Raw genomic sequence first — 26433 nt, 5'->3', positions numbered from 1 at the left:
GACGATCGTGACAGTAACTCTGGGTCTTCATTCCAGTGGCGGTCCTCACAAGAGCCAGTTTCATCATAGGGCTTGATGGGTTTTGCGAATGCACTTGAAGAAACGTTCAAAGTTCTTGAAATGTTCGGTATTGACTGACCTTCATGTCTTAAAGTGACGATGGACTGTCCTTTCTCTATGCTTTTTTGATCTGTTCTTGCCATTACCAAATAGGGCTATCATCTGTATACCACCCCTTCCTTGTCACAACACAACTGATTAAGAAGGAAAGAAATTCCACAAATTAACTTTTAACAAGGCACACCTGTTATTTAAAATGCATTCCAGGTGACTACCTCATGAAGCTGGTTGAGAGAATGCCAAGAGCGTGCAAAGCTTTGAAGAATCTCAAATATTGAATATATTGTGTCTTCACTATTCTTCTACAATGTAGAAAATAATAAAAAATAAAGAATAACCCTGGATTGAGTGTCCAAACTTTTGACTGGTACTGTATATACATTTTTTTAAATGTTCGATTTTTTTCTTCCATTTTGACATTACAGAGTATTTTGTGTAGATCTTTGACAAAAAATGACAAATAAATAAATTTTAATCCCACTTTTTAACGCAAAAAAAAATATGTAAAAAGTCAAGGGGTCTAAATACTTTCTGAAGGCACTGTATGTGATAGTATGTCCCATAAATCAATCTGCATTGACTGCCCAACAGCCATTTACTGAAGAGAGAACATTGTTTTGGCCACTCAGTTAAAACCTTGACCAACATTTCTTTTGTGACATGATGAGTAGATAAGTGACGAGAGGCAGAGAGATGGAGTAGAGCGAGATGACCTCACCTCTGGGACGTCATCAGAATGCAGGGTGGCGACTGCCATTTCTCACTCTGTAAATGTATGCCAGGAGGGTAACTTGTCCTCTAAAGTTTGCTCTTATTGTTTTCTGTTGGAGACATACTGACATTTTCCCACACCTCTTTAGGGTAGTGTCTCCTTGGATATTGATTAATGAATGTATTCCAGATCCTTGAAGGACAAATCACTCTGCCTGGCTGTGCATATATATGTATATATGAGCAATATAGCAACAGATTCGGAACTAGGGAGGGGCATGAGTAATCAACTATGCAAATGAGCGTCAACGCTTTAACCAGAGATCCCATTTTTCAAGTACATCTAAACTATTTGGTGGAATGTGCTTTGTGGCTGCCTGAACCGGAAAGTGACATTTTTACCCAATTTTTCAAAAATGGTGTCTAGTGTTCCATTTCTACATGTGCATTTGCGGGGCACAACAAAAAAGAAACCAAGCCAAGCGCCACACAATTCTTCACCCTAAATGCACTTTCCCCTCCATGTCTCATTCACTCAATTGCGTTCCGATCGCTCCCTACACACAACCCGTGTGCTGAGTGCGCTCACCAACTCCCGTCTAACTGATGGGATACACAAGCCAAAGTCCTTTCCAAATGAAGATAGTTTTATCACAAATTCAAAATGGACTGGTTGATTGATCGAGCTGCAGTTGCCATTTAGAATTGGTTAGCCTAGGCTATAACCCCCCCAAACCATAGACTGGTTCCACACTGAAAATACACGAAACATTAGTTTAATAAAGACAAAGAGCGTATTTTTTATCAGAATCATTTAGCCTAGGCCTCCTCATCAAACGGATGTCGTAGCCGTAATTCATCACCATTCGGTGTTCAAGGTGGAATTATGAATCCATTTTTAAACTTCCAAAGAACAGGCAGAATAAACTAAATCGTATATCTGTATATCGAAAAGAAGACAGATTTCGTCTTGTAACCATGAAAAAATGGGTTCAACGCACTAAATTGAGCCCTTTCCAAATGAGCACTCTCTCTGAGAATAACTGTCCCAGACTCGATATGTGCATCACATCGCAGAGGCAACTTTTTTCATTTGGAAAAACATTCTGTTCTATTTTATTCTGTTTTAAAATTGGTATCTTGACTCTGATAAGGGCTCGGGAAATAAGAGCATCTTGTATGCTAAATGAACAAAGCACAGCCATAGGCTTCTACAAGCAAGCGCCACTGCTGAGGTTACTGTTTTCTGAAGATTGTGTTCCACGTTAAACTATAACCAGTTGATATTACGGTTTCATAAATTAAATTAATCTTCAACGGCACGTTTTTATTGACTGAATATATATATAGGGCAGTTTAGCAAGAAGAATTTGTTAACTGTAATGGTTATAATAAATTATGCATTGTTTCACGCTGTTGGCATAGGCCTAGATAAATGCGCACATTTCTTTCCAGTGCGGGCCAAGTGCAATTTTGTACACAATGGATTAAAAAATATATATACATGCTCATGGGATCATGTGACTGTAGGATTTATTACCTGGTTCCTGGGTTAAAGTTCTATAGTAATTAAGAGGGCAGGGAAGCAATTTAATTGACTCTGAATTGATGAATGCGTTGATGTCAAAGATGTACTTGATTGAGTATGGCAAATTGAAGCAAATCCATGCAATTACATGCAGCAACACATTTAATGGGATGATATACACTGCTCCAAAAAATAAAGGGAACACTTAAACAACACAATGTAACTCCAAGTCAATCACACTTCTGTGAAATCAAACTGTCCACTTAGGAAGCAACAGCTCAACACCGTGCAGGACGTTTGGCATTTGCCAGAGAACACCAAGATTGGCAAATTCGCCACTGGCGCCCTGTGCTCTTCACAGATGAAAGCAGGTTCACACTGAGCACATGTGACAGACGTGACAGAGTCTGGAGACGCCGTTGAGAACGTTCTGCTTCCTGCAATATCCTCCAGCATGACCGGTTTGGCGGTGGGTCAGTCATGGTGTGGGGTGGCATTTCTTTGTGGGGCCGCACAGCCCTCCATGTGCTCGCCAGAGGTAGCCTGACTGCCATTAGGTACCGAAATGAGATCCTCAGACCCCTTGTGAGACCATATGCTGACACATGCACATTTGTGGCCTGCTGGAGGTCATTTTGCAGGGCTCTGGCAGTGCTCCTCCTTGCACAAAGGCGGAGGTAGCGGTCCTGCTGCTGGGTTGTTGCCTTCCTACGGCCTCCTCCACGTCTCCTGATGTACTGTCCTTTCTCCTGGTAGCGCCTCCATGCTCTGGACACTACACTGACAGACACAGCAAACCTTCTTGCCACAGCTCGCAATGATGTGCCATCCTGGATGAGCTGCACTACCTGAGCCAATTGTGTGGGTTGTAGACTCCGTCTCATGCTACCACTAGAGTGAGAGCACCGCCAGCATTCAAAAGTGACCAAAACATCAGCCAGGAAGCATAGGAACTGAGAAGTGGTCTGTAGTCACCACCTGCAGAACCACTCCTTTATTGGGGGTGTCTTGCTAATTGCCTATAATTTCATCCTGTTGTCTATTCCATTTGCACAACAAATGTATTGTCAATCAGTGTTGCTTCCTAAGTGGACAGTTTGATTTCACAGAAGTGTGATTGACTTGGAGTTACATTGTGTTGTTTAAGTGTTCCCTTTATTTTTGTTGAGCAGTATAACGCAGTTCTTTCAGGTATCTTACATTCAAGCCAGAGAATACAATGCATGCATTTTAAAGGTTCCAAGTGCTGTTTTGATATGGCAGGGTTTTCCGAGCTGTTTAATGTGAGTCAGTTGCAGGGTCACAGATGAGGTTAAAAGTGATAGCGCTCTGGGCCTGCTGATTTACCGAGCAGCCTTTGAAAACACAAGAGGCCGATTTCTCTTTCTCTTCATTGTTGGCTCAGTCATGCCTGGTCTCAGTGGTTTTCTCTGCGAGGCCATCTATCAACTCTGTTTTTCAGCCTAAAAAGAGAAAAGCGTTCCTTCCCCCTTGCATATGATCTTTCAAAATGGTTATGATTGGAAATTAGAACAGCATGATTCATTTGAAATATTTGTAACAGTTTCCAGACAGGAAGTGTTGGAAATCACCATTGGTTTGCAGTTATTCTATATAACAGGGTTAAATTCGAAATTAATTAAGCAATACATATCATAGAAGAAGTACAATATGTTCTTACACTAAACAAAAATATAAAGCAATAATTTAAACGATTTTACTGAGTTACTGTTCATATAAGGAAATCAGTCAATTGAACTAAATTCATTAGGCCCTAATCTATGCATTTCACATGACTGGGAATACAGATATGCACCTGTTGGTGACAGACACCTTTAAAAAAAGGTAAGCGCTTGGATCAGAAAACCAGTCAGTACCTCGTGTGACCACCATTTGCCTCATGCAGCGTGACACATCTCCTTTACATGAAGTTGATCAAGCTGTTGATTGTGGCCTGTGTAATGTTGTCCCAATCCTCTTCAATGGCTGTGCGACGTTGCTGGATATCGGCGGGAACTGGAACACACTGTCGTACGCGTCGATGGTGGCAGATTAATGGCACGGCAATAGGTCTCATGATCTCGTCACAGTATCTCTGTCCGTTCAAATTGCTATCGATAAAATGCAATTGTGTTCTTGTCCATAACTTATCCCTGCCCATACCATAACCCCACCACCACCATGGAGAACTCTATTCACAATGTTGACATCAGAAAACCGCTCGCCCACACATCGCCATAGACGCTGTCTGCCATCTGCCCGATACAGTTGAAACCGGGATTAATACGTGAAGAGCATTCTTCTCCAGCATTCCAGTGGCCATCGAAGGTAATCATTTGCCCACTGAAGCCGGTTATGACGCCAAACTGCAGTCAGGTCAAGACCCTGGTGAGGACGACGAGCATACAGATGAGCTTCCCTGAGATGGAATTTTCTGACAGTTTGTACAGAAATTCTTTGGTTGTGCAAACCCCCAGTTTCATCAGCTGTCCAGGTGACTGGTCTCAGATGATCCCACGGGTGAAGAAGCTGGATGTGGAGGTCCTGGGCTTGCATGGTTAAACGTGGTCTGCGGTTGTGAGGTCGGTTGGATGCACAGCCAAATTCTCTAAAACAACGTTGGAGGCGTCTCTACCTTAAGGTAGAGAAATTACCATTAAATTCTCTGGCAACAGCTCTGGTGGACATTCCTGCAGTCAGCATGCCAATTGCACGCTCTCTCAAAACATGAGCCATCTGTGGCATTGTGTTGTGTGACAAAACGGCACATTTTAGAGTGGCCTTTTATTGTCCCCAGCACAAGGTACACCTGTGTAATGATCATGCTGTTTAATCAGCTTGTTGATATGCCACACCTGTCAGGGGGATGGATTATCTTGGCAAAGGAGAAATACTCACTAACAGGGATGTAAACAAATTTGTAAACAGAATTTGAGCGAAATAAGCATTTTGTGCGTATTGAAAAAATGTTGGGATCTTTAATTTCAGCTCACTTTACATGTTGCGTTTATATTTTTGTTCAGTATAGCTCAGGTTTTGTAGCACAGTAGTTTGTCGTTTGACAAATGTCACACCACTCCAAAGATCTACATACTTTTCTCAGGAGGGGAGGAAGATGGGGAGTCGCAAAAAATATGGAATTATAGCAGGCCACTATTAGTTAAGGTTGAATGTTTGGGTCCTTAGTGAGCCGCCAATAAAGTAATCCAAAGGAAACACTGCATGAACACACCTAAAGCATTCCAAGTCCTGTTAGCTAAGCTTCCAGGAATAAATTGCTCTGGAGTTGCGTCTGAGAAGAATTTTGTCATCGTTTGGGTTGGAAATAGAGTGGCGAAGTACTGAAAGAGCAAAGAATTTCTCACACTTACTCTCTAAAGGAGGAATAACTTCTTAAAGGCCAGGTGCAGTCAAACATGAATTCCCTGTGTTTTATACATATTTCCACACTGAGGTTGGAATAATACTTTGAAATTGTGAAAATTATGATAATGGCCTTTTAGTGTAATATGTGTTTGAAAAGAACAACTGAAATTTCAGCCTGTTTTGGTGGGATGGAGTTTTGGCTTGCCTAGTGACATCACCAGGTGGTAAATTAGTTAATATAGCAATAAATAAGAGAGTTCCAAACCTCTCTGCCAATAACAGCTAGTTTTCAATTTTCCTTTCCACACTCAGAACACTCCCAGACAGTCCTAGCTAAATTCTTGCTTGAAAAATTGCTCTTTGCTAAGAAGCTATTTTTGTTTCTTTTTGACAATAATAAAAAAAACTTTTAAAAAACAGTAACAGTAAGATTCTTAGTTGTTACCCAGAAATGATGTGACGTCGAGATAAAAACAGCTGCATTGGACAAATAACATATCTTAAATGTTATGAAAATATAAACGTCTATACCCACAAAAGTGTGGGCCATCGACATAAGTTCCATCAACAGGTAGTATTTATTTGTCATGCATTTATTATTAATGCATGATGATTAGTCCCACCAGAGTGCTCTGATGTCATTTTCTTCTATGTTATTAATGGAAGCCCAGTGCCTTTTGATGCTCTGGCAGTGGTTGCTACTACTGTCACATCGCATACACTCAGTCGCTCTAATTGGACTGAACTGTTTTACTTATCCCTCTTTTACTCTCCTCCGAGAGATCTCAAAGCATATGTATTTACATTAGGTGGTTATCCATCCTACTTAGATGTGTATGATCTAATTTGAAGTGTCTGATGAGATGTTTCTTCCTGCCAGCTTGTTTCCTGAGTGGAAGAGCAAATTGACCCAGGATATGTAATATGAACAAACTAGTTCTAACTGTACCATGGAGAATGAGAAGGGATGTAATCTCAGTTTACAATATGTTCTTATCAAATCGCAGGCAAATTAGCACGTTTGTGTTGCTGTATTGTTCTGCGCTGTGCATTCATGGTTGGATTGGAATACAGTGAGATGTTTTAAACTGAGGGGGGTGTCACGGCATTCAAGAGAAGAAGATGAGGACCAAGGTGCAGTGTGTTGCGTGTTCATGTTTAATTAAATAACAACCGAACACTAAACACGAAAATGACAAAATAATAACCGAAACAGTTCTGTCTGGTACAGATACGAAACAAAAAACAACTACCCACAAACACAGGTGGGAACAGGATACCTAAGTATGGCTCCCAATCAGAGACAACGATAGACAGCTGCCTGTGATTGGGAACCACACCAGGCCAAACACATAGAATCACAACAACATAGAAAAAAGAACATAGACTGCCCACCCTAGTCACACCCTGGCCTAACCAAAATAGAGAATAAAAAGCCTCTCTATAGCCAGGGCGTGACAGGGGGTCTGTGGTGTCCAATGCAGTCCCACCTTGAGAGGAAGCAGTTTTCCATTGTTAGGCTACATAGTGGCCTTTTCCTCTCTGTCAGAGACTGCTCTCTACTCCCATTAGGGTAAATCCATTTGAATTCAAAACATTTGACAGAACATCTTTTGATTTGAACAAAACCTGTAAAAGTGCCTGTTTTGAAAGTGCTTAGAAAGTGACTTTTTGGACCTGAATTCCAAAACATTCAAAAGATAAAGGTGCTTCAAGTTGACCCATTTTGCATAACCCACCAAACCATGAGACATCCATGACTTGATCACAGGAAAAGATCAACGGTTGGCATTGATATCATTTATAGCTGCTTTATGTAACCTTCCCGGGGAGAACTGACCAAATTCACGTAGAAATGTAAGTTATAGATCTGTCATTCTCATTAAAAGCAGGTCTAAGAAGCAGTATAAATGTACTACTGTATGTGCGCTATTTCTATGTTTCCTGGTCTTAAGTTTAGTTTTTGCTTCTTTAACTTACGGTTTACAATGATTCTCTACACTGTACTTGCTTGTTTTGCTATTAGAATCTGAGCAACCAGGAAATGGCGGAGCGATTTCTGCATAGTGCATCTTTTAAAGCTTACAAAAACGGTTGTCAAAATATTTATAGTTTCAGAAAAAATGTTTTTGAATAAAAATAAACCTTTAACGTCAATTATCTAAAAACGTTTTTTTCCCCCTTCATATTCGAATATGTTGTAACTTAGACCCTATTTTACATTGTCTAAGGATTTTGTGTTGTGCCCTCCATGTTCTTACAGGGTGGGTTTCAGATTTTGGCTGATAAATGTACTAAAATGGGAATATCATTTACATTTCTACTTTCAAATGGTACCACAAAGATGGTTGGAGGTCCACACATCTGAGAATTTTGACTTTAATTGGAATATCTGTTGTTTTAAATTATACTAGGAAACCTATTGAAATCATAGAAATATAGATAGTAGAATAGACATGACCATTTAAGTTGACATTCAACAGTGGGTCGACCAGTGGTCCTCTTTGTAGTAGTAATTTTAAGTAAACATTTCCATTCAATTTCAATTTCAATGGTGTTCCAGCTAAATTGCAGTGGTCTGAAGGGATAGGTCCATTCTATTAATTATATTTATATGATTTAAATGCCACCCACCCTGTATTCAAGAGCATGTTGTGTCTCGACCGAGGACGTGCACAACACATAAACCTCAAATGATGTGAAATAGGGTCTTAGCGACAACAGATTACTCACTTTTAGATAATTGACCTTAAAGGTTTAAAAATGACAATATTTTTTTTCAAAAAATAATACAATTGTTTGACAATACTGTTTGTAAGCTTTTCAATGATATCCAACTCAACCATTTAAATTTTCCAGTGATGAGGACATCGATGTCTCATGGTATGGTGGGGTATGCAAAATGGGTAAATTTGAGCACCTTTATCTGCTGAATGTTTTGGCATACAGGTCCAAAAAGTCACTTTCTGACCACTTCTTCCATGGGAAAACATGTATGGAAAGTTTTGTTTAAATCAAAAGGGTTGCTCTCAAAAAGTGATTGAATTCAAATGGATTTACCCATTAATCTCGCTCTCTCCCTCTCCGTTTCTCTCTCTCATTCTCTCTCCACCCTTTTATCCTGTGGAACAATTTGTTTGCAGGGCACTCTGTACTGTCCTCTGTGTGTGAATGTGAGTGTGTCTGTGTCTGTGTCTGTGTCTGTGTGTATGTGTGTGTGTGAGTGAATCTCCACTCCTCTGACCTGAATACTGCTTCTCTGACACGGTGGGGTAGGCTTTGGCTTCACTCCCCTCAACTACAGGATTACTTCTGTTTACTGGACGCTCAAAACATTACCATCATGCAGAACACAAATTAGATGGGGCATACCATGCCTAACATGGTAGAGAGCTTACACAATACAATTTTTAATCTCTTGGTTTTATTAAATATCAGTGCGTATTCTACAATATGCCATATGATAAAGCAAAGTTGTCTATTTAACGTCATAAATTAAGTGGAAATGAATTAGTCATGGTATGTAATCATGTAACCCAGGGATGGGCAACTGTAGGCCCGCGGTGTCACGCCCTGACCTTAGAGAGGCTTTTGATGTCTCTATTTGGTTTGGTCAGGGTGTGATTTGGGTGGGCATTCTATGTTCTTTATTTCTAGGTTTTGTGTTTCTATGTTTTGGCCGGGTATGGTTCTCAATCAGGGACAGCTGTCTATCGTTGTCTCTGATTGGGAATCATACATAGGCAGCCTGTCTTGCCACCTTAGGTTGTGGGATGTTGTTTTTTTGTTAGCTCTGTGTAGCCTTCAAGATGTGACGTTCGTTGTTGTTTTGTTTGGTGTTCGGTTTTAACAAAGAAGCATGAACACGTACCACGCTGCTGCCACCACCATGCTTCATTGTGTGGATGGTGCTCTCGGGGTGATGAGAGGTGTTGGGTTTGCGCCAGACATATCGTTTTCCTTGATGGCCAAAGAATATCCATTTTAGTGTCATCTAACCAGAGTACCTTCTTTCATATGTTTGGGGAGTCTCCCACATGCGTTTTGGCGAACAGCCAATATGTTTGCTTATTTTTTTTCACCCCACCTCCTGACCGGAGCTACAAACAGACCTCTCTCAGGAAATAGGAAGACTTATTTATTCAGCTCGGCCTCCATCCTGCCTTTCACTCTCTCTGCTGCCAATCACCTAACAATGCAATACAGCAATCTAACAACACACACCGACCTCCACTTTAGAACGAGATGTGTTTAACTGGGATAGTCGATTGACATGATAACAGAGTAACCCACAGTATAAGATCAAAACAACAACAGCTGTCATTACTGTTGTCTGCTCACAGTACAAAATAACCCACGCCCACAGTACATCTCATAACCAAAGATAAGTTCCAGCTGTTATTAGCCAGACCTCTGTCTGTGGTTGGATGCTGTGTGTGCTGTGAAGAAGAAGAGCAAAGTAAGAGGCACAGTGAATTACCTTTGACCTTACCCTTCGCCAGTCCACCCGCTCCCTCATAACATGATTTATATAATCAAGGGCTCCCATCGACAAGAGGAGAGATCTGAGAAGCCCTGGCCTGTAGAGTACACCACGCTCCACTCAGTATCTACTCTCAGTTCCACTGTATCCACTCGTTTAGTTATCCCATCTCAGGATAGATAGGTTTTCACACAGTGAGGCAGTGCTTGAAAACCAACATATGGGGAGCTCCAGAACTTGGAGAGAGGGTTGGAGTAAAACTGACCCTGATGTACTTAGAGGGTTTATGTGCTGTCGGGTCCATTGAAAGCCAATGGAGATTGCCAAAACCAATTTCGCCATGCCAATCATTGTGGACCACCAGAAATCCACAGGCACAAGAATAAATGAAAGTGAATGAGCATGCGGTGAAGTGCAGCTTTGAGAATAATTTTTGCCTATGAACTGGTAGAGTAGGGAGTGTGGGTTGGGGTAATGGTGGAGTGGGGTTTTTTAACTCTGGACCAAACAATTTAACAGCAGACACACATCATTAAGGACAGACAGGGAGTCATTTATCTAACGATAATGATGGTTTCGGTACGAGTGTGCGTTGCTCTCTCTTTTGTGTGTGTAACTCTTTGTACATTGACTGAATTAGCATCAGTTCAATCAGAGGAATCCTCCACTGCTGGTGGTCTAGAGGCGCACTGTATCTCTAATGGTGCAGAAAACATGCCCTTTAATAGTTCGATTTTTTGGGGGTTGATTCCGTGAGGCACTCAGCTGATGTGTTAGATATACAGTATAACATTGACTTATTCTGCTCTGGCGTTGTACAGCTGAAAATGATCGTTTTGGTTTCAATGCAGTTGCCTTGTTTTACAAATAAAAACTATCATCGTTCAATTTTTATGGTTACATTGGGAAAGGGGCACATTATAGTTATTAGTGCTGGTGCTATTGTTTTAATGCCTTTGGCTGGCCTTGCATGTTTTTATGACTGCTGATGTGACTAGCAGTTAGGGTTGGGCTGAGACTACAGGCTAGACTACCCATACTGCACTGGTGTATTGTACTGTACACACATCTGGACGGAGAGAGAGCCAGACTCCTTCTGATTCTCATCACTCCCGACAGGCCCAGTCAAAGGAAACCGGGGGACACAATTTCAGGAAGTTTTCTTTGGCCCGAGAGGAAACCAAAAAGTAGGGTTAGGAAAGGATACCGGTCCATTTTTAGCAATGTTGGGTTGGGAAATCGAGGGACTGGGAACAGAGCGATCCTGGCTAAAACCACTGTAATGTTTATAACGTTTGTGTCAGACCAACATGGTATTTCTTTGAAATAACCTCCGTACACTATCATTCTCTGTCACTTTACAATGCATTTTACAATGCATGTGATGGCCATTGTAAAATGTACGTAATATCCGACCACATCAAAGCGATAATGAGTATTATTTCCTTTCTGAATAGAGATACCCATTCAGGGTTAACTGTGTATTCACAACTGAGTTTCATCATGTTAGTATAGCATTAGTAAAAGTTGCCATCTTTGCATTTCACCACATCTTCTTGGCCTTGTGATCTATGGGAACTGCACTGTCACGCCTTGAATGAATCGCAAATGGCGTTGTCGTTGTTAGGAGGCTAGAGTTTACATCTTAATGTCACAATGAGCTTGCATGCTCGGCCCTGACAAGAGCTCAGCTCAATGTATCTCATCGCTAACTGCCAACCACTTACTGTACTGCCAGATGAGAGGGTTTTAAGGGGCAATCCCCCTCCCTGTCTCCAGCACTATGACTCTCAAAACCCACAGTGGCATGATAAGTGACCTCCCTTATCTCTCCTCTCTCTCATTCTCTCTCGCTCTCTCTTGCTTACTCTCTCTCGCGCTTTCTGTTTCGCACCCCCCCTGCCCTCTCTCTCTCTCTTTCTCTCTCCCTCTATCCCTCCCTCTCTCTCTTAGGGACCTGAGGAATAATTTGATTGGCACGGTGGAGCACGGGGCCTTCCGCGGACTGGTGGCTCTGAGGAGACTGTAAGTGTGAAGCGGGTTGTCATAGTCGGTGGGCTACACGGCGTGACGAGGCCAGGGTGTTATGGCGGTTAACGGGTTGGGTTATTACACTGTGACATCATGATTAAAGAAGAAGCATCAAATTCATTGTTTCCTGAAGTGGTAGACCTCTCTCACTCACACACACACAAACACACACACACACACACACACACACACACACACACACACACACACACACAAAGATGGTCATAGATAAACCCTGCAGCGTAAATGACTTAATTCCATCATGATTGTTAGGAGGTTTTAGGCTGCTGGGGTGTTGCAGCAGGCAAGTGCGCCAGGCTCTGGGAGCAGCAGAGTGCTAATTTAAGTGCTCCCCAACTGGTGATTACTTGAGTGCCTTGCTTATTTTCCCACAGCTGCTCCAGCAAAGCAGCTCTTTAATTACAGAGGGGAAGGGCACAGAGCCACGACAGCCTTCTGTGAGTGTGTGTTTGCGCGCGCATGTGTGCGTGTGTGTGGTGCATAAGTGTGTGAGGATGGATGGTAATGTGAGGGTTGAAGGGGTAACAGAAGGTCGGGGTTGATATCCCACGATTTGGAATAAATAAACATTTGACTGGTGGTTTAACTCCATAGTTCCTTGAGCTGCTTAAGCTCTCGTTATTACGTCATTATGAGAAGAGACGGCACAAAAAACACACACGACACACTTGTTGTCACAGCCAAGCTCATTCTGTATTATCTCATGCCAGCTCTCCTGCGATGATCAGTGCTCTTAATGCTTTTAGTCAGATGGGCTTGGCTTATCTCTAAGCCATCATTTAAAGTGAGCTTTTCTGTCCTTATAGGGATCTGTCCAACAATCGGATTGGCTGCCTCTCTCCTGAAATGTTTGTAGACCTTGGCAATCTCTCTAAATTGTGAGTATTCTCTAAATTGAAAACATACAGCACCGTACGCACAATTTGAGATGTTTTGAGATGTAGGATCTATGTTTTTTCTCTTAGATAAGGCTGTTTCAAAGTAACGCAACAGCAGATACTGTGGCTTTTCTACTTGTTCAAAGTTAACTAGTTTGATGTGTATTTGCCCTGTTTTCCCCACAGGAATCTATCAGGAAATATTTTCTCTTCGTTGCCGGTGGGACTCTTCACACACCTTCTGTCTCTCAAAGTCCTGTAAGAAAACTAAATGAAACAACAAACACACAAACACACACACACACACACCCTACGAACAGATAGTCAGTCACACCCTGTACCAAAATGACACCGACACACAGTGCGATGATGGTTTTAACGCCGTTGCCGTATCTCCCCCAGGCACTTCTCTACAGAGTCTCTGTTCTGTGACTGTCAGCTGGAGTGGCTGCTGCTGTGGGCCAGGGCGAACAGCGTGCTTCTGGGCAACGACACCCTGTGTGTTCATCCCACACACCTCCGCGGCCTGGAGGTCCACAACCTGAGGGAGACACAGCTCAGATGTGGTATGTTATCTCACATCATCCCTATCTCTCTTTAAATAAGGCGCACACAACACCTACACAAGCATTACATGACTATTTCTTCTGTATATATTTGAATTTGTATTGTCCCACAAAATAAATGAGTATTATGATGAATATGGCCTATGATGATGACGATGTCTGAAAGTCTGTGGCTGAATGTTCCCTGCTGTCTGTCTGATCACCCCTCTGTGTATGTAAGGCGAGTGAATGGCCCGTGAGGAAGACATGGAGGAGAGCTCTGGGGACTGGTGAGGTAGCTAGCTGTTCTGGTGTTTCCATCTCTGCTCTGTGCTGTGCTGTGTGCTGTTCTGTGTGCTCTGAGCCATGGGGGGAATCACATCTCGTTTCTGATAGCAGCTCTCCCCCTGCCCTGCCCCTACACTCCCCGTATCCTGCACACACTTAGAGGATATTGCACCGGGATGAGAAAACACGAGTCACTGCTCGAAATGGAAATTGGGGTGGGGTGGTGGGGGTTGTGTGTGCATGTGTGTGCGTGTGCGTGTGTGTGTTATTTGGAGGAAAACAAATATTGGGTGCTTTTATCAATGTCAATCAAACAAGATATAGCAGGCACATGATTTGTACAGTGACAAAACATGAGCATGAAGGGGGGATTGATACAGCAGATCAAGATACAACAATTGAGAGATTGGGGTACCTAACGAAAGGTCTTTGATGTTGGAGATGGCATTTGACCAGCCCACTAAAGTTTTTGGAGCCGCATCACGCACCTTAGCGGTGGATTTTGAATAAGAATGTCTAAAAAGTACATTTTCCAGGAAGATTTTAAAGAAATATTTTTTTAGAATTGCCTTTTTTGGCATACATTAAACTAGTATTTCCTAGTAGAAACAGACCAGGTGACAGATACATTTCCATCTATCAAGGTGCGATAAAGGTTTTTAACATACTTCAAGAAGTCAGAGACCACTAGGCATTAGGTCCCGACCCATTTGTCACCCTTTCTAAGTCTTTCATGTGTTTGTTTGTGCAGATTGTTGTATTCACACACTTCTTATCCACGTACCCTACCAGATACATTCTGAAGTTATTCTATGGAATCCTGAGTGTGTGTTTTTCGTTATGTGGAACAATCCAAGCAATTACTGGGTAATTCCACACAGTCATATGACATAAAGCCAAGAGTGGAATTAGGATGGTTGGAATAGTGAATTGTTCTTTCAGCCTAACACATCCATTATGGGATTACCGTGCATGCCTCCGTGGGATTTTACTCCCTATACAACAGCCTCCTAAAATACCTTATTTATTTGCTTGGCAAGAGCCATTTTCGATTGGACACAGTGGAGTGCTCTAACAACCTCTTCTTGTATTGTTATTTTCAGCCTATTATCTCCGCATGGGTTCATTTAATGTCATGGAATGCAGCAAGGCTATACTGTGGCCATCAGCACTTCATCACGTATCAGCTGTGCTTGTTCAGCACCTGATGCTATAGGTCAAGGTATTACTGAGAATGGCGGTCGATAAGAGGACAATTGACAAAGCTACCCCTCCAACTCATACCAAACAAGAGATTTGTCTCTCTTTTCATTATGTTGAGCGATCAGGTTGAACTATTAAGTTGCTCGGGAATTCCATCCATGGCGTCCTTTTTGTATTTTCTTCTATCGTAGTTCTCCAAAGTGATGTAACGAGTAGCAGATGTCAGGGTGAACACATTTTAAAGTGTTTCTCCTCCTTTCGTCTGTCTGACATGGCGTTCGGGTCGAGTGTCGTTCTCAAGCGAGGGGGAACGGACGGAGGGAGGAGGGAGGAGAGGTTTCCTGCCAGGATCAGGTGCTTCCTCAGATGGGGGTCAGGGCAACGTCTGTTCAGCTCTGTTCAGCTCACACAAACACGGAGGAATAAAGGAGCACGGCCCTCTACTTCTGTTTCCTCAAGGCTCAGCGGTGAAAACCAGGCAGGGCCTCTTTGTGGAATTCTTTGAGATGAATTACATAGCAGAGATTGGTTGATTCATACACAACCTGGGTCTCTGGTGTAATGTCTGGTGTTATTCTTTATTATATTAAGCTACGGCAGTGACATGGTCCTCTTATGGTCACTACAGGCCTTATGCATATAGACCAATATACTCATCAGACCCTGTGGCCAGCCAGTAGAACTTGGTTTGAAGTTTAATCAACTCCATATTCTGAAAAAGACAGAGTATTATCCGAGCAACAACTGAATACAATAAGAAGTGTGGAAAGTGTGTGTGATAGGGCCTAATCGTATTGAGGAAATGGAAGGGTTGGACTTGTTTTGATTAATTAGGAGATTCTCATTTAATGGGTTCCCATCCTGAATGATGTGGCTCACTCACAGACCGACTTAGCAGATGTGGGTGGATGGGTGGGACTAGCCTGGTCGCAGATCTGTTTGTGCTGTCTTGCCAACTCCTATGGTCATAGTTGTGTTTGGCGAGACTGCACAAACAGATCAGGTACCAGGCTTTGGTGGAGCTGTTCTGTAGTGATTTGAATGGTTTCCTCTGTGGACTACTGCCAGACGTTTGGCCATGTGTCCACTCACTGCAGGACCAGCCATAGCAGCTGCTCGGCACGCCCCTCCTGCCAGGGAACACAGGTCAATCTGGTTAGAGGCCTGGGGCTGGGAATTGTTTTAAGATGGTCTTAACAAGGATCATTTAGCTATTTGATTTAGAATTTTAGGACCCCTGTCGGTAGCTATAATTTGGTGTATTTTTTTAAATAAATATCTGATAAAACATTGAATTTGGCATGCTATTAGTCCATAGAAACGCATTCCATAACAGATTCATACATGGAAAAACAGATTGAAGTGCCTGTGTCCTATATCTGAGAGATATAAGAATTATAATCATTTACCATGGAATGACCCTTTGATGTGGAAATGCCCTACGCACTTCCATTACATTTTCATCCCGGTACCGGGTTTCCTTCAGACGAGTCCGTGACACTTTAGTGGTCGGAGAGAAAAATGGAGAACAACAACATGTCCGTGAGAGTCTCATCTTTCCATAGAGAGGTCATATTAAGTGCATTCAGAAAGTATTCAGACCCCTTAACTTCCAAATGTTGTTACATTACAGCCTTAATATGAAATGGATTAAATAAATAAAAGTCCTCATCAATCTACACACAATACCCCCAAAATGACAAAGCAAAAACAGGCTTTTGGACATTTTTGCAAATTTTGTAAAGATAGAAAAAATAAGTATTCAGACCCTTTGCTATGAGACTCTAAATTGAGCTCAGGTGCATCCTGTTTCCATTGATCAACCTTGAGATGTTTCTACAACTTGATTGGAGTCCACCTGTGGTAAATTCAATTAATTGGATATGATTTGGACAGGCACACACCTGTCAATATGAAGTCCCACAGTTGACAGTGCATGTCAGAGCAAAAACCAAGCCATGAGGTCGAAGGAATTGTCCATAGAGCTCCGAGACTGATTGTGTCGAGGCACAGGTCTAGGGAAGGATACCAAAATATTGCTGCAATGTTGAAGGTCCCAAGAACACAGTGGTCTCCATCATTCTTAAATGAAAGAAATTTGGAACAACCAAGACTCTCCCTAGAGCTGGCCGTCCAGCCAAACTGAGCAATCGGGGGTGAAGGGCCTTGGTCAGGGAGGTGACCAAGAACCCGATGGTCACTCTGACAGAGCTCTAGAGTTCCTCTGTGGAGATGGGAGAACCTTGCAGAAGGACTAACATCTATGCAGCACTCCACCAATCAGGCCTTTATGGTAGAGTGGCCAGACGGAAGCCATTCCTCCGTAAAAGGCACATGACAGCCCTCTTGGAGTTTGCCAAAAGGCACCTAAAGACTCAGACCATGAGATACAAGATTCTCTGGTCGGATGAAACCAAAATTGAACTATTTGGCCTGAAAGCCAAGCGTCACATCTGGAGGAAACCTAGCATCATCCCTACGGTGAAGCATCATGCTGTGGGGATGTTTTTCAGTGGCAGGGACTAGGAGACTAGTCAGGATCGAGGGAAAGATGAACAGAGCAAAGTACAGATGATGATGAAAACCTGCTCCAGAGCGCTCAGGACCTCAGACTGGTGCGAAGGTTCACCTTCCAACAGGACAACGACCCTAAGCACACAGCCAAGACAATGCAGGAGTGGCTTCGGGACAAGTCCCTGAATGTTCTTGAGTGACCGAGCTAGAACCCGGACTTGAACCCGATCGAACATCTCTGGAGAGACCTGAAAATAGCTGTGCAGCGACGCTCCCCATCCAACCTGACAGAGCTTGACAGGATCTGCAGAGAAGAATGGGAGAAACTCTCCAAATACTGGTGTGCCAAGCTTGAGGCTGTAATCGCTGCCAAAGGTCATTCAACAAAGTACTGTGTAAAGGGTCTGAATACTTATGTAAATGTGATGAGTTTTATTTATTTATAAATTAGCAAACATTTCTAAAAACCTGTTTTTGCTTTGTCATTATGGGGTATTTTGTGTAGATTGATGAGGAAAAATAATAATTTAATACATATTTTAATTAAGGCTGTAACGTAACAAAATGTGGAAAAAGTCAAGGTGTCTGAATACTTCAGCGTGTAGCCTAAACCGTTCAGACGCTACAGACAGAAGTTGGCACGAGGGGTGTGAACGTTTAAATATTTAAAGGACATTTGGATCGTTATTGTTCATTAAAAATCTCTAGCGAACATTGTTTAACACTTTTTTGTTTACAAAATTGAAATCACAGTGCAGCACAAACCTACCACCAACAGGTCCAGATCATCATAAAGGGAAACATACAAATGAAACAAATACCTAATGCCACAATGCTGTAAAGCTAGTAGTAGAAAATATACACCTTTCAAATGATTTGCCACGGATATACTTTATAGCGATCAGGGCATCATCGCCGTTAACGGTTGGAAAAAATGGCAGAGTGTGAGACAGGGAAGCAACAGCAGCAAAGTCCTGTTTGGCAATACTTGAGAAGGTGGTGAAATAAATGCAATCTTTGCAAGGTGGAATTGAGCTACAGTGCCAGTACAGGTGCAATGCTTAACCATCTGAAAGGAAGGCACCCCCAACCCGTTGCTGGCAGCAGTGCGATAAGGGACGGAGTGAAAGAAATCACAGCGCTGATTACAGTTGATATGAATCCATTGTCAATGGTAGAGGATGTCGGCTTCACTGCCCTGATGGCGTATCTAGAATCACACTACAAGATGCCAAAAACTGTGACGGCCTGGATGGAGAAAATGTACAATGATTGCTCTGCAAGTACAAGGTGCGAGCTCTCAAACACCCTACGTGGCATTAACAACAGATTTTTGGACATCTATGAACATGCTGTCATACATCACTGCAACGAGCCATCACATTGATAAGAAGCGGGACATGAAGTCCCATGTACTGACAATTGGGAACATGGAGGAGAGGGACACAGCCGAGAACATAAAATGGTGTTAACTACCACTATTGCTGAGTGGTTGGGGGACAGTAGTAAGGTGAGTGCCTTCTGGTAAGTAGCCAGGACTGTGGTAGATCGAACCTTAGGATCCTGCATATGACAGCTATCTGAATTATGACTTCTCATATTATGAACATTTTCTTATTGATCAAATGTTTAAATGATTTAAAAAATTGCAGTTTAAACGTTATGAACAATTACACATTTGTCACATCCCTAGTTGGTACATATTCAGTACCGACTTCTGATGAGTCCCATGACACTTGTGGGGGTCGTAGAGCCAAACTGTTCGGACGCTATAGATTTTCGGGATGTCTCCTGGTCTGACACACAGCTGTAGCTCTGCCACCTTCCACCACAGTGGATTGAGACGCAGCCCTTGCAAAAAAAAAACATCTCTAGCTTCAACAGACACATTTCTACGGGGATTTTTGTACTATGCTAATTAGATTTCATCATGGGTGAGGACATCAACTCTAGGGGGGTTGTGTTAACTGCAGCCCAGTGATCCTTGTAGAGTTTAGCTCTGGCATCTAGGGATCCTCGCACCATCACACACACTTACTCACACATGCGCGCACACACGCTCGCACACATACTAGCGTACAAACACACACACAAATAGGGCATTGCCCTGGGATTTTCCTCGTGCCATTACACACACACAATGGCTCAACACCCCTACTTCATCAACACGCACATACTGTACACACCGGGAAAACAAACACACACACAATCTCACCCTGGCAGCGCCTGATAGGCACAGGCCATCTGCCACTCTGATCCTTTGGCACTTAGTGTTGATTCAACAGTATGAGGATAATAGCAGGTCAACAGTCCATCGCTTTTTTTGCTGTGGTACCATTTAGCCAGCTGCATTCAGCTACAGGGTACGCGGTAGCTCCAGTTCTACACCTCTTCATGTGCAACTACCAATACATGGCTCTGTAAATGATCAACAAATGAAATGACACTATAAAACACATGTAGATTGAGGGCCTCCCGAATGGTGCAGCAGTCTAAGCCACTACATTACAGTGCTAGCAGCGTTGCTACAGATCCGGGTTCGATACTGGGCCGTGTCGCAGCTGGCCGCGACCGGGAGACCCATGAGGCGGCGCACAATTGGCCCAGCGTTGTCCGGGCTAGGGGAGGGTTTGGCAGGGATGTCCTTGACTCCGGTGGCGGGCCGGGAGCATGCACACTGACACAGTCGCCAGGATTTTTGCCCATTCTTCATGGCAAAACTGCACCAGCTCCTTCAAGTAGGATGGGTTCCGCTGTTGTACAGCCATTTTAGGTCATACCACAGATTGTCAATTGGATTGAGGTCTGGGCTTTAACTAGGCCATTCCAATTACATTTAAATGTTTCCCCTTAAATCACTCGAGTGTTGCTTTAGCAGTATGCTTAGGGCCATTGTCCTGCTGGAAGGTGAACCTCCGTCCCAGTCTCAAATCTCTGGAAGACTGAAACAGGTTTTCCTCAAGAATTTCCCTGGATTTAGCGCCATCCATCATTCCTTCAATTCTGACCAGTTTCACAGTCCCTAGGATGGTATTCTCATGGTGATGAGAGGTGTTGGGTTTGCGCAGACAGCGTTTTCCTTGATGGCCAAACAGCTAAATTTTAGTCTCATCTGACCAGAGTACCTTCTTCCATATGTTTGGAAAGTCTTCCACATGTCTTTTGGTTAACACCAAATGTGTTTGCTTATTTTTTTCTTTAAGCAATGGCTTTTTTCTGGCCACTCTTCCATAAAGGCCAGCTCTGTGGAGTGTACGGCTTAAAGTGGTTCTATGGACAGATACTCCAATCTCCGCTGTAGAGGTTTGCAACTCCTTTAGGGTTATCTTTGGTCTCTTTGTTGCCTCTCTGATTAATGCCCTCCTTGCCTGGTCCGTGAATTTTGGTGTGCGGCCTTCTCTTGGCAGGTTTGTTGTGGTGACATATTCTTTCAATTTTTTAATAGTGGATTTAATGGTGGTCTGTGGGATGTTCAAAGTTTCAGATATTTTTTTATAACCCAATCCTGATCGGTACTTCTCCACAACTCTGTCCCTGACCTTTTTGGAGAACTCCTTGGTCTTCATGGTGCCGCTTGCTTGGTGGTGCCCCTTGCTAAGTGGTGTTGCAGACTCTGGGGCCTTTCAAAACAGGTGTATATGTCCTGAGGTCATGTGACAGATCATGTGACACTTAGATTGCACACAGGTGGACTTTATTTGACTAATTATGTGACTTCTGAAGGTAATTGGTTGCACCAGGTCTTATTTAGGGGCTTCATAGCAAAGGGGGTGAATACATATGTACGCACCACTTTTCAGTTTTTTACACTTTTTTACACTCAAAATATGAAAAAGGCCAAGGGGGATGAATACTTTTGCAAGGCACTGTATGTCTTATATCTGCTATTTGTATGCATTATGCATTATTACCATGTATGTATGCATTAGAGTATGCATACATAAAATCAAGGTCAGGCCTCGCTAAATCGACCTTGATCTTTTCTCAGATCATACATTAAAATATACATTTATTGGCTCTGTTATTGGCTTAGTTTAGCCATGGATTGGAGAGCTGGATTGGAGCCGTGCCTTTGCATTCTCACTCTCTCAGTAAGGGTTGAGTACCTTTTTTTCTAAATGTAGTCTGTTACAGTTGCTAGTTACCTGTCCAAAATTGTAATCAGCAATGTAACTTTTGGATTACACAAACTCAGTATCGTAATCTGATTACTTTCCCCTTAATAAGAGGCATTGGAAGAAGACAAAACGGATCCATAAAACACATTTAGTGTGTCATCATAGTGGTCAAACTTGCTCAGGTAGAACAAACTTACTCAATGGAATGTCACTGAGAAAACAGAAAAGTTTGTCGAGAAAAATTTTCTCGCCAACATGAATTTAAAAGTAAACATCTAGTTTTTCTAAAGTATCTGTAACCTTATTACAATACGTTTCCCTGTAACATAACCGATTACAGTTTTAAAAAATGTAATCAGATTGCATGTAACTGATTTACATGTAATCACTTACTCCCCAACCCTGAGCTCTGTCAGATTTGTTGCATAGCATTTAGAATGTAGATGTAATGTAGCCAGAGATGTAGGCATTTGAACTGAATGGGAGAGGTCAGCAGCCATAAATGGGAGAGGTTTACGATTCATGTACTGAATGGCCTTTCACACCATACTGCTAGCACTCTCCATTGATCTGAATGGAACTGAAGGTAGAGCGTTGCTTAGCTGGCTCCTTGGAGCATGTCCAAGGAAATGTTTTTATGTGTCCAATCGAACATGTTCCCTGTGTTCAGTGGAATTCCCAAGGTACCACAGCGAGCCAGTACACTGCAATGATCTCAGATCAGTATGTAGAAGTGCGTCCGTGCATACAGTGCCAGCATTTTCTAAGCTTTTCCGAAAACTTCTGAAACCTTTACCTGCTTTTTTATATAGCCAAAATCCACAAAAATCATAATTAATATGGTAGTGACTGATTTGAATGACTGTAAATCCTCTATATTCCCCACAGCTTTTGTTAATTCCTACAAGCACAATGCTTTCTCCTGATTGATAATGTGTGTTTTTGTGTATGTGTATTTGTGCATATTGTATGTTTATAGTTGTGCGTTCACATTTGCAATACCCTATTACTGGCATGATTTCAGTCATAGAGAATCATTCATTTTGATTCCCCTCCTCCCCTCCCATTCCAATACCGCACCAGTCTCTCCTTCTCTCTGGATTGAATGAGTTCTACTCTTCCCGTCCTCTACTCCTCTCCCTGACCCGCTCCCTGGTGTCTTCCTCTCCCCTCCTCTCCAGATGAGCCTCTGGAGCTGCCCCTGTTTCAGCTGATCCCGTCCCAGAGACAGGTGGTGTTCCGTGGGGACCGGCTGCCCCTGCAGTGCACTGTGTCCTACCTGGACCCCTCGGTCACGCTGCTCTGGCACCACAATGGCCACGTCGTCCACAGCAACGAGGACAGGGGCGTCTACGTAGAGGATACCCTGGTCCATGACTGCTGCCTGCTCACCGGGTAGGGGGAATCGGGGACGTGAGTGGAGAGCTCATCTCCCTCGCTCGCTGTAGCACAGACACACTCATGCGTTACATTTGTATGAGCTCATGCGGTACAGTTTTGCGGTACACAAACACACGCTCACAACACCGCATCTCGCTAACCATGCTCACATGCACTAACAGACAATCGCACGCATCTGTGCAGGAACACACTCTTCCCCTTCTCTCCCGTATTGTAGCCGAGATTTACCTTGTGTTATCGTCCGCCCTTGATAGGGATCTGGAAGGACAGGGACAGAATTGGATTGGCCGCGTGCCACTGCCTCTGAAAGCTAATCTGTGCCCCTCTCAGGACGTTTGCGGAGCGCTCCTGGAACGTTGCCGGAGTGCTTGGCGATCACAAGCTAACAGGAACAGTTGCTGAATCTTAATTACAGTGATAATGGGAGCAGCAATGCTGGTTTTCTCACATTTCGGGGCCTGTTGTCGCGTTTCCTCTTCCTGTCTTTGTTTTCTCTCCATGCTGCTGTTACTGTTAGCTTGGTGGCAGACCTGGTTTCAAATACTATTTAAAATCATTTAAAAGACTTTATCTGTGCTCAATTAAGCGTGCCTGGCTTATTGGACCAATCAAATCTTCCCAAACCTGTATAACCCGCCCATCTGGTCCTCTAAGCAGGCTAAAGCAAACACTCAAAATATTGGAAAGATTTCAAATAGTATTTGAACCCAGGTTTGCTTGGCTTGGCGGTAAGCAGGCTCATATGGAGGAGCACATTGCCGTTGATTAGTTTAACTGCTGCTACGCTCTGAGCCGGGGGCTCGAACAGAAATATTGATGGTGCTGACAGAAATATGTTTCATTGTGTGGAATGCTTGTTGTCACGGTTTACATAGCACAAGGAATTCCATCTCTTTTCTCAGTTCTGGGAAAGATACCAACTCAGAATATTGTAGCTCCCACTGCTCCCGATTTGACCAACATTGCCACTTGTAATTTATGATGCTGAAGTTTACTATTATGTTCTATTCTCTATGGCTTTGTGGCTGAGTTGATTATCTCAAAGTATGAAGATGAGTGAAAAGATACGTTTCATGACCATTTATATATTGCGCTAGGCTAACAGTATTCAGTGTTACTCTTCCTAATTTGAATTTGTATTGAGAGATTGTTCTGTAGCGGTCTGACAAAATGGAATGGCTTAGCATTGCCTCTCCAATGAGGTCTGTAGTTCACACCTGGCTGCTCATTACGAACTGGCTAATGGCCGTGGAACACGCATAGCTAATGGCAACTAACAGCTGTAGTGTTAAGTTGTGAATTGTGTCCATCAAGCTGCTGTGGTGAATGTATCACTTGTATATGTGAAGGGATTGGAGAGTGATTAACACAGGCCTGTGTTCTCTAGCGTACACAGCAGAGCGGAATGGCCTGATAAAGAGCCCAGTGTCCATTGTTAGGTGGTGTTCTGTTCTAACGGGCCTGTCATGCCAAATAGTGTCCTCTTGACAAAAAGTGTCCCCCCCACTTGGTCACAATGGGACTCGGTAATCGATGGATTTCACATGACTGGGCGAGGTCGTAGCCAATCAGAATGAGTATTTCCCCACAAAAGGGCGTTATTACAGACATAAATACTCCTAAGCACTCTTGGGAGTCTCACCTTTCTATAGAGGGAAAGGTGTAGCCCAAACTGTTCTGACGCTACAGGCAGAAGTTGGCAGATCGGCGGTACTAACCTCAGATGAGTCCTGTGACGCTTCTAGGGGTCGTAGAGCAAAATGGAGAACACCATGTTTGTCAGAGTCTCGTATTTCCATATCTTGGTCATACTAGTTTGTAGGCCATTTTCGGGATGGCTCATAGTCTGGCAAACACCGCTGTGGCTAGGCCACCTTCCACCACAGATTTCTCTTGCTTAAACAGACTTTGATGGGGACTTTTTTATTATGCTAATTACAGTTATATGGGGCACGGTCATCGACTCTAGGGATTTTTAAACAAGTTTTGTTTAGATAACAAGATGAAAACATGACTTTGAACTCCTTTTGGGTACCTTGTTAACATTTTAACAACATGAAAAGTCATGTCTTAAACGGTTCTACATTTCTCGGGAAAATAGCGAAGAAAATGTGTAAACTGGACATTAACTTACCTTTCAGATTGCAACATGAGCTGCTATGCAGCTATTATCACTTCATTATTGTGCAAATCTGTTCAATTCATACACTGGCTCGTCTGGCTGGCAAGTTTTGAGCTTACCTCCCCTTGTCATGTCTTACTAAAGTATGCTTTCATTAGTCCTATTATTCTACTTTGTTCCTATCTCCCTTCCTCCACCACATGGCATATAGGCATAGCTCAGTAATTCAGCAGGACACTTGTGGTTGAATACAATGCAGGACACAACAGACAGTTGAATCATTTTGAACCTACCTGTCAATATTTAAGATTGAATATGAAAATGTTGCTCTTTTTGTGGAACAGTTGTGTAATGAAGTGGTTTATTTAATTGAATATACCCACATGGGTATAGACTAAAATAAAACACATAAATAATAAAGTGCAAATGAGTTGAGAAAACAGAAGTATGAATGACAAGTAAAAGTACATCATATGAGAGGAGGATCCTCAAAAAGATTTGGCAGAAGTAGGGTATGGCTGTTCTTTTTTTATCTCTCAGTTCTGGTGTGTGGGATAGAGAGGAGGTGGGTGCTACGGGTGGTTCTGCACGTCACTTTACCTCCACAGGCAGCCAGTTTTGGAAGGGGGACTGCCAGGCACAGCTGCTCTCTTCGCTGTTGGAGTGTTTGCAGTGCTAGTGTATGTAGCGCATCTGTGTATCTCACTGTGCCTAGGATGATATGGCAGGTACAGTTTCTTAACAGATTAGATTAAGCGACATGGCAATAACAGTAGCTGTAGATAATGTCATGAGTGGCATCTTGGAGGGTGGTTGGTCATGGAAGACATCAGGTGGATCCAGGTCTAGGGAAGGGATACGGAAGGCAGAATGGCAAAACCCCTCGGTCCTGGCGAACAAGAGCAGAGTAAAAAGGAAAGGGGAGCAGACAGATGAGTAGGACACAGGAAGAAAAACACACAGGTTACATGTAGATCAGGGGAGCGTTGAGCAGGACACAGGGTTTTGGAATGATAAGATATCAATATGTTATGTAGAACAAACATGACTCTCCGACATGCACAGTGCCTTCGGAAAGTATTCCAACGCCTAGACTTTTTCCAC

General features: G+C 42.9%; 1 protein-coding gene and 1 long non-coding RNA gene across 3 annotated transcripts in view; one reads left to right on the top strand and one right to left on the bottom strand.

Annotated features, from left to right (window-relative positions):
* LOC129836161 (uncharacterized) overlaps positions 1-23729 on the bottom strand; it is a 47807-nt gene extending 24078 nt beyond the window's left edge. Inside the window, exons 1-3 of one of the 2 annotated variants that reach the window (XR_008756615.1) lie at positions 23436-23729; positions 23086-23248; positions 13592-13679 (exon numbers count right to left, since the gene is read on the bottom strand). This is a non-coding gene — a long non-coding RNA (uncharacterized LOC129836161). Of the gene's footprint in view, positions 1-13591; positions 13680-23085; positions 23249-23435 lie in introns of those variants that run through there. The other variant, XR_008756614.1, reaches the window with a different exon arrangement.
* LOC129836160 (adhesion G protein-coupled receptor A3) overlaps positions 1-26433 on the top strand; it is a 255828-nt gene that overhangs the window by 63518 nt on the left and 165877 nt on the right. Inside the window, exons 3-7 of the mRNA XM_055902004.1 lie at positions 12162-12233; positions 13067-13138; positions 13325-13396; positions 13541-13704; positions 22988-23201. Coding sequence (XP_055757979.1) covers positions 12162-12233; positions 13067-13138; positions 13325-13396; positions 13541-13704; positions 22988-23201 — 594 coding nt within the window. The remainder of the gene's footprint in view (positions 1-12161; positions 12234-13066; positions 13139-13324; positions 13397-13540; positions 13705-22987; positions 23202-26433) is intronic.

Source organism: Salvelinus fontinalis, chromosome 37 (assembly GCF_029448725.1).
Source record: "Salvelinus fontinalis isolate EN_2023a chromosome 37, ASM2944872v1, whole genome shotgun sequence".
Classification (NCBI taxonomy): domain Eukaryota; kingdom Metazoa; phylum Chordata; class Actinopteri; order Salmoniformes; family Salmonidae; genus Salvelinus; species Salvelinus fontinalis.
The sequence above is the reverse complement of the archived record's forward strand: the minus strand, read 5'-3'. Positions and strand labels throughout refer to the sequence as shown.